The sequence below is a fragment of the Neophocaena asiaeorientalis genome, unplaced genomic scaffold (genome assembly GCF_003031525.2).
Source record: "Neophocaena asiaeorientalis asiaeorientalis breed wild unplaced genomic scaffold, Neophocaena_asiaeorientalis_V1.1 scaffold332, whole genome shotgun sequence".
Classification (NCBI taxonomy): Eukaryota; Metazoa; Chordata; class Mammalia; order Artiodactyla; family Phocoenidae; genus Neophocaena; species Neophocaena asiaeorientalis.
This window is the reverse complement of record NW_020173111.1, coordinates 1,417,065-1,430,514: the sequence shown is the minus strand read 5'-3', so window position 1 is coordinate 1,430,514 and position 13,450 is coordinate 1,417,065. Positions and strand designations below refer to the sequence as shown.

Genomic DNA, 13,450 nt, shown 5'->3' with positions numbered 1-13,450 from the left:
AGATTATCCCACTTTGTAAAGGCTCATCCTCTATTTCCCCCCAGATGACAGACCTATTGGTTTACTTGCTATTCTAACAAAATCACCTGTCAATTTCCCCTTTTAGAAATGGCAAGTCTGGGTTTCTCTGGCTGATACTTTGTATGAAGAAGCCCTTGGGTTTTCAGCCTATTTATTCCACACGATTGACTTTTTTTATGCCACTGGTGCAAAAATCTGTCAGGAACAATATAAGAATTGCAGGAGCAATGACTGATTTTGACCTTTGACTCAGTGGAGAGAAACTAATTATGTGGAGAGAAACCAATTATGGGCTAACCTAGAAGTGCTGGTATTCATCCCCACCCTGCCACGGGCACTGAGACAGAATGTGCCCCTTAGCACCGCCCGAGGGCTGGCGTTGGGAGGAATCGTGTCCTGACGAAGCAGACCACGATTTCAAACAGAGCACAAGAGCCCTGTGCTCTGGTCCCCGCTCCCTCTAACGGGTGCTTTATGACTTGAAAGAATTTTTGGATGAGCTGAATGAGTTGCCCTTTGCTATGAGGAACAGAAAGTTGAAAGTCTTTTCTATGCAAATGACATGGTTTTATTGTCAGAAACCAGGAATGGCCTCATTACTGTCAGAAAAAACTGGCTCGGGATGAACTGCTCCAACCCCCAATTGTCACTGTTGGCAGATGTCCTCCAACATCGAGTTGGCTTTTATTCAACAACCTGTGAATTGCATTCACTCATGTAGTCACTGAGGGCTACATTTTCGTACTCAGCCGTGTACGGGACTCACCAGGAGGTGACACTTGCTTAACATTAGGTGTCTGTGGGTGCAGTGTTAGGATTTCTCTAATGCCTTCTTGGGTGATTTGTAAAATGTACTTTGAAAAAAAACTTAAGCTAAAGTTATTATGGCTCAACTTGATGAACTTGGACATTATTTCTTGGTGTGGGAATAGATCCAGAGCTGTTCTCCTAAGGATTACAGCTTTCCACAGGCATCCCCACAAGCTTTCCTTTGGGTATTCCCACATGTATTCTCCCAGGTATTCCCACAAGTATTCCCACAGGTATTACAACGGGTACTCTCCCAGGGATTACCAGAGTGTTCCCATATGTATTCCCATAGGTAGTCCCACAAATATTCCCACAGGTATTTCCATAGGTATCCCCATAGGCATCCCCCAAAACTTTCTTATTGGTATTCCCACATGTACTCTCACAGGTATTTCTGTAGGTATTTCCACAGGTATTCCCACAAGTATTCTCAGGTATTCCCACAGGTATTCCTTTGGCCTCTCTCCATGTAGAGGTAGGTCCACTTGATTGTTAATGCACATAGATCTTCCCTTAACTGGTAGCACAGTATGCCCGTGCCACAGGCCAGTTCTTACTCCAGATTGTAACTTCAAACTTGTCTGCTATCCACATTTCATCTCTACAGAGATGGAGGGAGAAGTCCTGGGAATTCCCCGGAGGAACTGGCTCTGGCTGAGGCTCACATGATGTTTCCTTAATGAGAACACACAGTTACATTCTTCTCAGACCACCGAGCCAGGAGAAAAGTCTGCTTCTCTCGAGCACCTGAGCAGCTATCTAATTTTCAGAATCACTGTCATCCTGACCACTTGTAGGTAGCCGTGTTTCTGTTTTCTCTGTGGCTCCTAGGAAGCTAAGTTACCTCATTTGACCTCTTGGACCTTAGAGTGTGTTGGACTTCCTTTTCTTCACCCTGGTTTCTTCATCAATTCATTCCTTGAAAATATGTGCTGGGTTGTTCCATCCTCAAATAAACCTTCTCAACTCTTTTCCACAATGAGGCAGAGATGTAAATAAACACTAGTGTGAAGGATGGAACAATCCATCTGTCATCCTAGAACAACTCCTGAGTATTGAGGACTGGATCCCAGGTCTCCTGACTGCCTCACTGGTGTTCTCCTGTCAGACCATGATCTGGGCACATGAGTTTAACAAGAAGAATTTAGCTTTTGTGGAAGCAACCCATTCCTGCTCCAACCGGTGGAAATCCTGGATAAAAATAACCACAGATTTCACACACAAGAGGGATCATAGCGTATTTATTTATTTTTTCTGTCGTGTAAATGGAGCCAGGAGTGTCAGGTCAGGGCTGGGCTGGCAGATTCACTATCGTTAGGGTCTACCTACCTTAGTGTCAGCTTCCGTCCTCGAGCTTGCCCCACAGTCCAAGCTGGCTGCTGGGGCTCCGGACATCAAGTTCACATTCCAGGTAGAAGGGAAGAAGGACCAGTCTCTTAGCTTGGTCAGCCCCCTGTCAAGAGGCTTTCTGGAAGGAAACTCATCCAGTGACTTTCTCTTTCATCTCATTAAGCCTCCTCTCTTAGCTGAAGGTGGGACTAGGGAATGTAATCTAGAACCTGGGAACACTGCCACCATGAATAAGATTGGGGTTCTATTGTTAACAAGAAGGGAAGCAAGAATATTGCCTGACTACAGCTTGTAGTTTGGAGCTACAAGGAACAAATCCCTTAAAAACTTAGAAAAGGAAGTGAGATGGCCTTTTTGGTGACAAACTTAATCATGAACAAATAAAACGCTGAAACAGAGAAGTGTAAAGGCAACTTAAGGAGACACAAAAGCTGTAACCTGTGAAGAAACGTGTCAAGGTGAAAGGGGCTGGTCCACTCCCCAGGGCACAGAGAAAACCCTCAAAGGGGCAGACATAGGAGGCCCCATTTCTTCCTGACCATTGGCAGCAGGGAGTGTAACCAAAGGGAGAACTTTAGAAAGTGGACTTTGGTTATGTTGGTACCACCGGGAAGATCCTATGCTTGAGATGGGTGTGCAACCAGTTGTAACACTTGGGGTACAAGTTGTTATAAGATTAAACAGCCCAAACCCTCCCCTCACAAATGAGCATGCTGGGATCCAAAGAAATAAATCTATAACATGGCAGGTGATAAATACTATGAAGGAAAGAAAACAGACAAACAAAAAACAGCAGAGTAAGGAGACGAGAATGACAGAGAGTCAGGGAAGAACTCCAGAAAGAATGAGACAATAGATGTCGAGATGCTTGAGTCCTCATCCCAGCTCTGCTGTTGACTTGTGTGTGTGTCTACATCACTGGGTCTCAGTCTCCAGCTCTGTAGAATGGGGACATTGGACTGGTGGCCAGAAAAGTTCAGTGATTAAGAGCATGGATCATTGGGTGGGTGCCTCCTGCCTTTAAATCCCAGCTTAACTCTTAACTGAGCCCGTGACCTAGTCTCCCTGAGCCTCGGTTTCTTCGCCTGTAGGTGGGAATCAGGGCAGCAATTACACAGATGTGACTCGAGGAGGCTTAAACGAGGCAATGCAAATACAGTGCCTGCACAAAGCGCTGAACAATTGATAGCAGTTTCTTCCCCTGCCTACCCTGCTGGACCAGAAAATGCTGTCTTCTTGATAATCTGCTTCCAGCTGTCACCACCGCCAGCTCCAGACTCCCTTTGGCAGCCCGTTTCCCTGGTGACAGTTGCTATGACTGTCTCAAAAGTTCAATGGCTACCACCCACCATGTGCGGTGTGGAAGACCCTGTATGCTGCTGTCTGGAGTCCTTTTAACCCATGATTTATTAGGTTTGTCGTCCCTAATGACTTCTCAAATGAGCCTATAAATTAGAAATATTAATAAAGCATCCCTGGGGTCTTAAACCGATAACTTGGGTTGTGGGGTCTATTTATGGACCAGTTATGATCAATTGATGTTTCCGTCTGTATCACCATCCATCAGGGTGCAAATGCTTCACAGCTCGTGCCCTGGGGGTTGAAGGGAGATATCAGCTGAGGGGTGGAGGGTTACTTAGCTACAGTGATGTGGGTCCTTGTTTGTTCTGCACCCACAGGGTCCATCAATTCACAGGTGTATCACTTAAATATGCTTCACACCCTCTTGCCCCCCTTCTGCATTCCAGAGCTTTCTCTGGGTGGGTGATAACATTCATTCATTCATACGTTCATTCACTTACTCCTTCCTTCTTGCCCGCCTTCCCTCCTCCCTTTGTTGAATATTTCCTGAGTATCTCTTTGGGTAAACCTGTAACTGTATCAGTAGTGATGATGAAGGTGGTAAGGATTTTAAAAAAACACCCCATCTGTCTTTGAGTATTAATACATGCCAGATACCCCATTTTCCAGAGAAGGTAACCGGGGCACACAAGCAGTAAAATAACTTGTCTAAGATGAGAGAGGTGAAGTGATTTGCCCAAAGCCACACAGCAGAGAAGGAGAGGAGCCAGGGAACTTTGGGCAAAGTTACTTCAACACTGTGCTTCAGTCTCTTCTGTAAAATGGGTTTATTGATAGAACCCATGTCACAGGGCTGCTGTGAGAATTGACCATAAAGGGCTTTGAACAGTGCCCGGTCTGCAGAAAGTACTGCTATCAGTCCTGTGCCTAAAATTGATCATTCAGTTGAAATATCCTAGAAGCCTCATGGGGAAAGGGGGGCCCAGAGAGTATCTTGCCCAAGGCTGCCGAGGGAAGAAACAGGAGGAGTGGAATTTGAACTCAGATCTGTCCTCCCCTAGAGCCTCTACACTCAGAAAGCACTTTATTTTCCAGCTCTCATCCTAATAACCAAGAAGTCACGTTCAGCAGACACAGAAAGGAAAAAACTGCGTGATCTCGCTTCTATATGGAATCTCCAAAAATTGTCTCCGTAGAAGCAGAGAGTAGAATGGTGGTCACCAGGGGCAGGGGGGTGGGGAAGTGGAGTTTCGCTGGTGGAGGGAACAATCTTGCAGTTATAGAGGATAAAGAAGTCTAGGGATCTAACATGTAGCATGAGGACCATGGTTAGGGGCAGCGTAATGAATACTGGAAATCTGCTAAGAGTAGATTTCAGGTGCTCTCATCTCACACACACGGTAACTGTGTGAGGAGGTGATATGTTAATTAGCTTGACTGTAGTAATCATTTCACTGTGTATATGTATATCAAATCACGTTGTACACCTTGAATATATACAATTTTAATTAAAAAATAAAATGGAAGAAAGAAGATGAAACTGTCTATGCAGTTTCACTGGCAGGTTGATCACCCACACACCCAGGGCGGAGGGTGGGGGGGTGTGGGCAGCGGGAACCACGAAGGACTTCTTGAAGGAGGTGGCACTCGAGGCATCTCTGAGAGGAAGGGGAGGAGGAGGTGCTGTGGAGATGGGGATGTTAACCTAGGGGGTGGGACTTGCCCAGAGAAGAGTCGCGGCAGGGTTTGCCCAGAGCAGGGGACGGGGTGGAGGGAGGCGAGGACCCACCCTCCTGTGTCAGGCCCCCGCCTCACTAACACAGGTGGGGATAAAACTGTCTCCCTCCCTGGTTGTTGACAGCGTCAGTGTCTCCGGGGTGCAGTGAATGTTGACTTGCATTTAGAGCCCTTATCTCAGTTGAAACGAAGCCCTGACTTTGAACAGTTCTTGTTTTGATCAAGGGAATGAAAGAGAGAAAGGGAGGACAGGTGGAAGGTCGGGAGCTCAGGAGGAAGGCGGGTGTGGATGGAGCTCTGAGGGACCGGGCCTGGGCAGGACCCCAGCTGCCCGCTCCATCCGCCACCTTCTCGGAGGGGCAGCCGGCCAGAGCGGGGATGCTGACAGGCGAGGCCGGGGTGATGGGCAGCTTGACAGGGCTTCTCTGGGAAGCCTTCTGTGTAGAGGGCAGTATAATCCATCACTCATTCTAAAAAGGTCCACTGGTGCCCACCAGAACTTTCTGGAAATGGTGGTATTCATATAGACAGAGGGTTTTTGAGCAGAAAAGGTTTGGAGGGATCATCAAGCCCAGGTGAGACTCATCAGGGGAGCCACTTTCCCAGGGTCGCAGGTTCGGTTAGTGGGAAAGCCAAGACAGATGGCATGTGGGTCTCTTGACTCCTGATTTTGTAGCACAAAATATACCAGAGCTGGAAGACCGCTAGAGGTCATCCCTCCCATGTGCGAGATGGTCAGGGAGGGGAAATGACCTGCCTGGCCTGGGGGTGGGGCAGGGTCACACAGTGGTTAGGGACCCAAGCTATCAAGTCAGACAATCCCAGGTTCATGTCTCAGTCGTGTCACTTCCTACCTTTGTGAACTTTAGTGCCGTCTCAGGGCTCAGGGCCCTTCATTTCTTAAGCGGAACTAATGATGCCCATGTCACAGGCTTGTTGTGAGCCTTAAATGAGACGATAGGAGCAGAGCACCGTGCCTTGCACCCAGTAAGTCCCCACTTGATGCGTGCCGTTATTATCATTTCCAAGGCTGCACATGGCGGTGGCTGTATTGTGGGATGCTGTGTCTGACTCTCCACCCCTCACTGCAGCCTTGAACTGCTGGATGGGGAGCTGACCTAGGTCCCAGGCCTGGGCCCACATGGGCCAAAATCAAAAACCTAGGAATTATCCCACACCTTTTCCTCTCATCCTACATCTAATCCATCAGCAACTCGTGTTGGTTGCATCTTTCGGATGTGTCTGGAATCCCACCACTTCCCACCCCACCTCCCCTGCCCCTGGGGTGAGCCAGCTGGGTCCCCACCTTGGACAGCTGCATTTGGTTCCCCGTTTTTCTCCTTTCCCCTCCAGTCTCTGCTCCATACAGCTGACATATCTGGCCTCTTCTGCTCAAGCCCCTTCCCTGAATCCGGAGGAGAACCAACAGCCTATGAGGCCTTGTGAAATCTGACCCGTGGCCTCTGTGTGCTCCAGTTACACAGACCTCCTGGCAGCTCCTTTGAACACACCAGACACGCTTGCCTCTTTGTATTTGCTGTTCCCTCTGCCTGAAATGCTTTTCCCTGCGCAATCCCATGGCTCACTCTTTCATTCCTTCTATTCTGCTCAAGCACCACCTTCTCAGCCAGGCCCTCCCTGCTTACCCCCGCTCTGGTACCCCGATCCTCCTTTCCTTTTCTACAGCACTTACGCGCTATATAAGTTACTTATTTAAGTAACTTAGGTAAGTGTGTGTCTATGGCTCAGAGCTTACTCTCTGTCCCTCTTGCCAATGAGATTGCCAGTTAGATTATAATTGAGGGCTGGGACTTTTGTCTATTTGTTCATGACTGTATCCCAAGGATCTAGAACAGTAACTGGCACAGTAAATACTTACTGATCCAAAGAAAGGAAGACAATCTCCTGTTTCCATTTCCTCTGGCTTGAACCCTCTCTCCGGCCACACAAGTATTTATGTCACACAAGGGCAAGGGCATCAGTGTCATGTCGGCCCAGTGTCAGCCCGTGTGCCATCTCTTTGGATGAGACCAACTTGTCACTAAACATAAAGCAAAATTTATGAAAGTAAGTAAATTGTAAGTTATGTCAAACACTATTGTACTATAATTAAACGAGTCCCTCGAATTTTTAGAATGAACAAAGAATGAATCACATTTTTCTCCTTTTGGTGGAATTTTTCTGACAAGACAGTCTAACTGTGTGTTAGGACAACCTTCTCTTGTTATTAGATTTTCACAGCACCACTGTAAAGAGGGTCTTTTTTTGCAAAAATGCTTGAGGGCTTCCCAAGTTTTCCTAAGGGCCTCTCTTAGTACTTTGATATTTAAATTACTCTCTTTGGACATACTTATTCATTATCCTCATTGATTTCCTCCTTGTTAATTATTAACTGGTCTCACCCTTCTACATTGTACTGATAACCAGCATTTTCTGAGTGCTTACCATGTGCCAGGCTCTTTGTGTATATTAATGGATTTATTTTTACCGCAGCTCTACATGGTAGGACATATTCGGTGTGTTTTACAGGGAAATTGAAACGTGGAGGGGTTAAGCAACTTGCTCAGGGGTGTGTACTGAGTAAGGGGAGGAGGAGGGGCTTACTCCACAAGGCTGCTTCTTAGCTGCTCACTGGTCAAAGGCTTTGTGTGTGATTGGAACCATGCTCTGATATCACTTTCATTGAGCTCGTGAAATCCTGCCTCGTTTGTGAGATTTGCATTTTCAAATGAAATTAATCTGAATTTCATGGGCACAGCATCATGGGATGCCAAGGTCAGTCTGTGAGGTTGACTCACCACTGACCAGATGGTGTGATGAGCCACCAGGGACACTGGTGTTAAAATGGGGTGGGACATTCAAGCAAGGATGTGTATATAAGTGGCCAGTTCATTGATGATTTTTATGTTTGGCCACGGAAGGAACTGCATGAGAACTGCTCTAGGGATAATTAAACCCGCAGCTGTGTGTTTAGAGTGAAGAGCCTGGGCCTTCCCCACACTATTTCCTGGATTCCTTCTTTGGCATAATGAAAAGCCCTTCATGACAATCTGATAGGGGAGGCAGGACTGGAGGCAGGATATAAGGGAGCTTCAGACTAACATTTGTTGGACACCAATGCTGTGCTAGAGCTTCTGGGAGATTTAATGAATCCTTCCCAAAAGCCAGGGAGAAAGGTACGACCTGCCCATTTTACAGATGAAGAAACCGAGGCACGGGGAGGTGAAGTCACCTGGCCTGGATACTCAGATCTGGATTCAATTTTGGGTTTGTGGGTCTCCCAAAGCCAGACTTTTCCCATGGCACTGCCTCCTTGCTAGTCCAGAAAGATTAGCTGTGCGGGGGACCTTGGGGATCGCTGGCAGAATTGGGCTGGGAGGTAGCCAGGGTGGCAGTGGTGGCAGGAAGTGAGAAGCAGGGCTTGCAGGAAGCTGTAGCCCTGGACAAACATGGCGGGGCCCGCTCACCAGCATCGGTTCCCACTGGCTGCCATCTGGCCTCACCAATTCCTTATATTTGGAAACAAACTCTTTCTCCAGGAATGAAACGGGAGGCTGGTCCTCCCATGATGTGATAGCTGCCACTTACAAGAGCCTGAGAATGTGTCACTCCCCAGTTTAGGGGCTGCAACAAAGTATCTTCTCTGCCAGCTCCAGAAATGTCAGGGTGACCGGCTGGACAGTGCCAGAGTGAGGCAGAGGGACACAGGGCGGTTTCCACAGAGAACATAAAAGGGAGTGTGTCTATTGATTCACGCACCAGTCACACTCAGTGTATTACAAGGCTAATAGGAAATAAAGCAGAGGATCATCTCTCTGTGCCTGAGCCCACGCAGGCCTCTGCCCAGCTCCGGCCGGCCACCTCCCGGCCTGGAGGCTGATGGAGTGGACGATATTTTTGGCACATCCAGGAATCATTGGAGAGGGGGGCCACACACATCTCACAGTCAGTGTGTGTAGGCTGGGAGACCTCCTTTCTCTCCCTTCCGTCTCCCTAGATGGTTGAGGGTCAACAGCATCCTTTTGGTCTAGATGCACTGAGTAGGGTCTTTGGCTGAAGAAAGGAAAGCTGGGCCCCCTTGCACCCTCCATCCTCTGTAGTGCCAGAGCTGCTGTCGGCCAGTACAGGGCCTGGGGCCAGTTATGAAGATGCTCTCCTTGGGGCAGATGAGGGAGGGGGTAGAACCCGGTAAACAGTGAGAGCTGGGGTCTCCCAGCCCTCCCAGCTGGAGTTCGTGTGTAGGTACAACCTAGACAATCACAGGTGGTCAGGGCCCTGATGGTGGTGGTGATGGGGGTGGAGAGGGGGGCAGAGGGATTCGCCCCACAGGAAGGGAAGTGGTCAGGATTCAGAGGCTGCGCTGGACTTGGGACCTCCCTTGCCTCCCTCCCTCCCTCTTTCCTCATTCCCCATATGATAACTTCCTCAGTTTCCCTTCTCATCGCCCTCCAATCTCCCCACCCTAGGCTAACGTGACTCCTCCATGAAGACTCTGGGAAATAGTCTCGGGGTTCAAACAGACTCTGGAGGAAATGGCATTGATTATTATTAACATTTTAAGATTACTAAATGATTATTAACATAAGGAGAAGGGCTACATCTCATCAATAACCCGGGAGATGAGAATTAATTTTAAAATTATTTATTTATTTATTATTTTGGCCATGTCTCGCGGCATGTGGGATCTTAGTTCCCCAACCAAGGCTCGAACCCGTGCCCCCTGAGGTGGAAGCGTGGAGTCTTAACCACTGGACCACCAGGGAAGTCCTGGGAATATAGATGACAACCTGGAAATTGTTTTATATGAGGGAGGGATGGGATAGGAATGCTTTCTGAAGCAGTCACTTTGGTTCATTTTGATTTTTTTATTCAGCGTATAACTTTCCGGTATGTCTCAAGATGTAAATGATTCAAATTTTGTATTTTTCCAAAATCTGGAATACCGTGATACTGAAAATGGGTTTTTCAATCACCGGTGGCCGGTCCTCAATCCCCTGCGTCGTGCTGGGCTGCCGAACGAGCCGTGTCACACTCTGGGGCAAGAACAACACGGGAGCGGGTATGACTGGGGTGGGAAAGTGGTGACGGGCAGAGCTCCGCAGGCCAGCACACCTGGACGGAATCCAGCGGTGCACCCTTCCTAGAGCCAGGTGGGCACCGAGCTCTGCCGCAAGGTGACAACCCTCAAACGGCAGGGGCGGGGCTCTGGGGCGAGGCGGAGAGGACGAGGCTTGAAATCCCGCACATCTCTCTGTCCCTTCTCTCATTATAAGGTCACCAGTCAGACTGGATTAGGACCGCCCTAATGACCTCATCTTAACTTGATGACACCTGCAAAGACCCTAAATAAGGGCACATTCACAGGTACTGGGGGTTCCACATGTCTTTTGTGGGGACACAATTAAACCCATAGCAGTAAGGAAAGCACTTAGCTTGGTCCAGTGCCTCGTAAGTGCTCAATCGATATTAGCCATTATGACTTCTGAGCCTCATAGGAGACACGACACACAAAGTTTCTTTGCAGATGACAGAACACTGGGCAGAGCTGGGGCTGGCCATTGGTATTTCCTTTATATTAATAGAAGGTGTCTTCAGACAGAGGCAGAAATCCTTAGGGAAGAGAATGGAGATAAAGAACTCTGCAAGCAGGTGTTAGCTACAGCAGGTGGGGAAGGGAGGAAGACTGTTCCAGGGCAGGAGGTGTCCGCCCACTGTTGGTGGCCAGCTGCGGGGTGAACGGCGGACACACTGGCAGCAGGCCTCAGAGCGTGGGCAGCTCAGGGCCAAGCCGGGGTAGAGCTGGAGAGAAAATAGCCACCCCTCGGGCCCGAGTACTCGAGCAGCTGGGGCCGCTTGATTACCTGGTATGCTCGCAATGCCCTATTGCCTCCTCTTCCAAATTATATCCCAATCCACACTTCCTTCGACTCCTGCCACCACTGCTCTTTCTCAAACCACCATTGCTTCTTACCTGGACAACCAAGAAAGCCTCCTCACTGGCTCCCTGCTACTCCCTTTGTCCCTGCCCCCCACAGTCATTTCTTAACATAGCACCCACATTGCTCCTTTAAAATCATGTCAGATCATGCTTAAAACCTGCTTAACCCTCTAAAAGCTTCCCATTGCACTTGTGTTACCTTTACCTACATTTTCCTCTTGCATCTGGCTTCCCAAGCACCACCTCCCTGTTTCTTTCAGTTCCTCCAACACACCAAGCCTGGCCCTGCCTCAGGACCTTTGCACTTGCTGCCTGTTCCCCCTGTGTGGACAGTCTTTCCTCAGGACTTGGCCTGGCTTCCTCCCTCTCATCATTCATTCCTATCTCTGTTTAAATATCTTCCCTGACTACCTCATTTAGAGGAACTTTCTGCCTTGGTGCCCCCCGCCCCTCCCCCACCTGCTTTCATTTTCTCCCTAATACTTACCTTGATCTGAAACTATCTTGTATTTTATGCATTTCCTTGTGTGTCTGTTTCTGTTACTAGAACATAACAGGCACAAAGAGATGAGGAATGATGAATATCTTGCTTACTTCTCTATCTTTAGTGCCAAGAATTGGGTATAGAATATAACAGGAGCTCAGTAATATTTGTTGCATGAATGAAAAATGGCTCTGAGACCAACAGGACCTAGAATGTGTGTAGGAGGAGGCATCAGGACATTCAGTATGAGCCCTTCTCATCACTTGTCCCTCGATTCCCAGTTTTGATAAATAAACCTCTACCTTGTTCCTGAAACCGAGTCCCCACTTTCCCAGCTTGTTTGTTCGCCCCCTTATTTGCTAAACAATCACCAAGAACCTATAATGTACCACCTGCTATAATAGGTGCTGGGAGGAAGATTTCAAAACTCAACAGGGAGATGCACAGCGAAGGCATCTACCCAGACCTGGAGTAGGAGGAAAGCAGGGAGGGCTTCCTGGAGGAGGTGACGCCCAAGTTTGCCTCTTCAAGGATGTGCACAAGTCAGACAGGCAGAAATGGAGGGGAGTGGAGCGTGGGAGGACATGGCCACAAGGCCGCTAACCTAGGGGAGAAGAGGAAGGGGAATAATATTCATCGATGGCACTTTCTCAGCAACGCCAGGCATCATGTTAAACACCCGGCAAGGATGGTCTCCTCTGCCCAGCTGGCAACCCTGGAGGCAGGTACTTCGCTATCCTCACTCGGCAGAGACGGGAACTGATACAGACAGAGGTTCAGTCGTGTGTCTGAGGGAACACAGCTAATACAGGGTGGGGGTCAGGCTCCAGTAGGGGCAGTTCCACTCCCCGGCTGGTATTCTTACCTCTCCTGCCATGTTGCATGCCAGGAAGTGGTCTGATGGTACATCTTGGGTCCTTGCTTGACATCCAGTTCTCCCATAGGGCCCCTCATTACTTTTCCGGGCCCCCCTATTCAGGGATCATGAAGGCCTTCCCGGTGGGTACAGCCTGGTTGCCAGTCCTCTTTGAAGCTCAAATCTCCAAGTCTTGGCTTTCCCTAGATTCTGCGCTGTTCTGTCCTGGACCTCTCGTATGGCAGACTCTCCTTGTAATTCACTTATGATGCTGTGGCTGCAAGGGAGGGAAACTCCAGCTTGACCTGCCTTAAAAAAGAAATTTTTGTTGTATATATGTGCCACATCTTCTTTATCCACTCATCTGTCGATAAAAGAGTTAGCTAGGGGGAAGCAGCCGCATAGCACAGGGAGATCAGCTCAGTGCTTTGCGAGGACCTAGAGGGGTGGGATAGGGAGGGTGGGAGGGAGGCTCAAGAGGGAGGGGATGTGGGGACACGTGTATGCCTATGGCTGACTCACTTTGGTGCACAACAGAGACTAACACAGTACTGTGAAGCAATTATACTCCAATAAAGATGTGTGAAAAAAAGATAAAGAAGTTTTCTTATCTCCAGTAACAGGTGTGGAGTCCTGCATCTCCCTGCCTCTAATAGTCACTGCTGCATCCAGAAATCTGGTCATCCCTGTCCTTATTAGACAGAGACGGGGGCAGCTGGGGTCCTGGGGCCCAAGGGACCGGCCCTCTGCCCAAGGTCACAGCCACTGGAGTGATTGAGTGGAGGGTAGGGGAAGGGAGATTCAGGAGCCCAGGAAACACCCTGCTTTCAACCCTCACAGCCTGAGGGACCACCAGGATGAACCCAACACGCTCACAGCCCTGTGTACAGCAGCCGCCACGAGAAACTAGGACCCCAGGTCAACACGATGGGGCCCAGCCTGAGGCAAGGGC

The 13,450-nt window shown here is 48.8% G+C and overlaps 1 protein-coding gene across 1 annotated transcript in view; it reads right to left on the bottom strand.

The window, feature by feature from the left end:
• ISX (intestine specific homeobox) overlaps positions 1-12,519 on the bottom strand; it is a 40,222-nt gene extending 27,703 nt beyond the window's left edge. Inside the window, 2 exon segments of the mRNA XM_024743470.1 lie at positions 10,164-10,253; positions 12,508-12,519. Coding sequence (XP_024599238.1) covers positions 10,164-10,253; positions 12,508-12,519 — 102 coding nt within the window.
• Between the last annotated feature and the right edge of the window lie 931 nt (positions 12,520-13,450).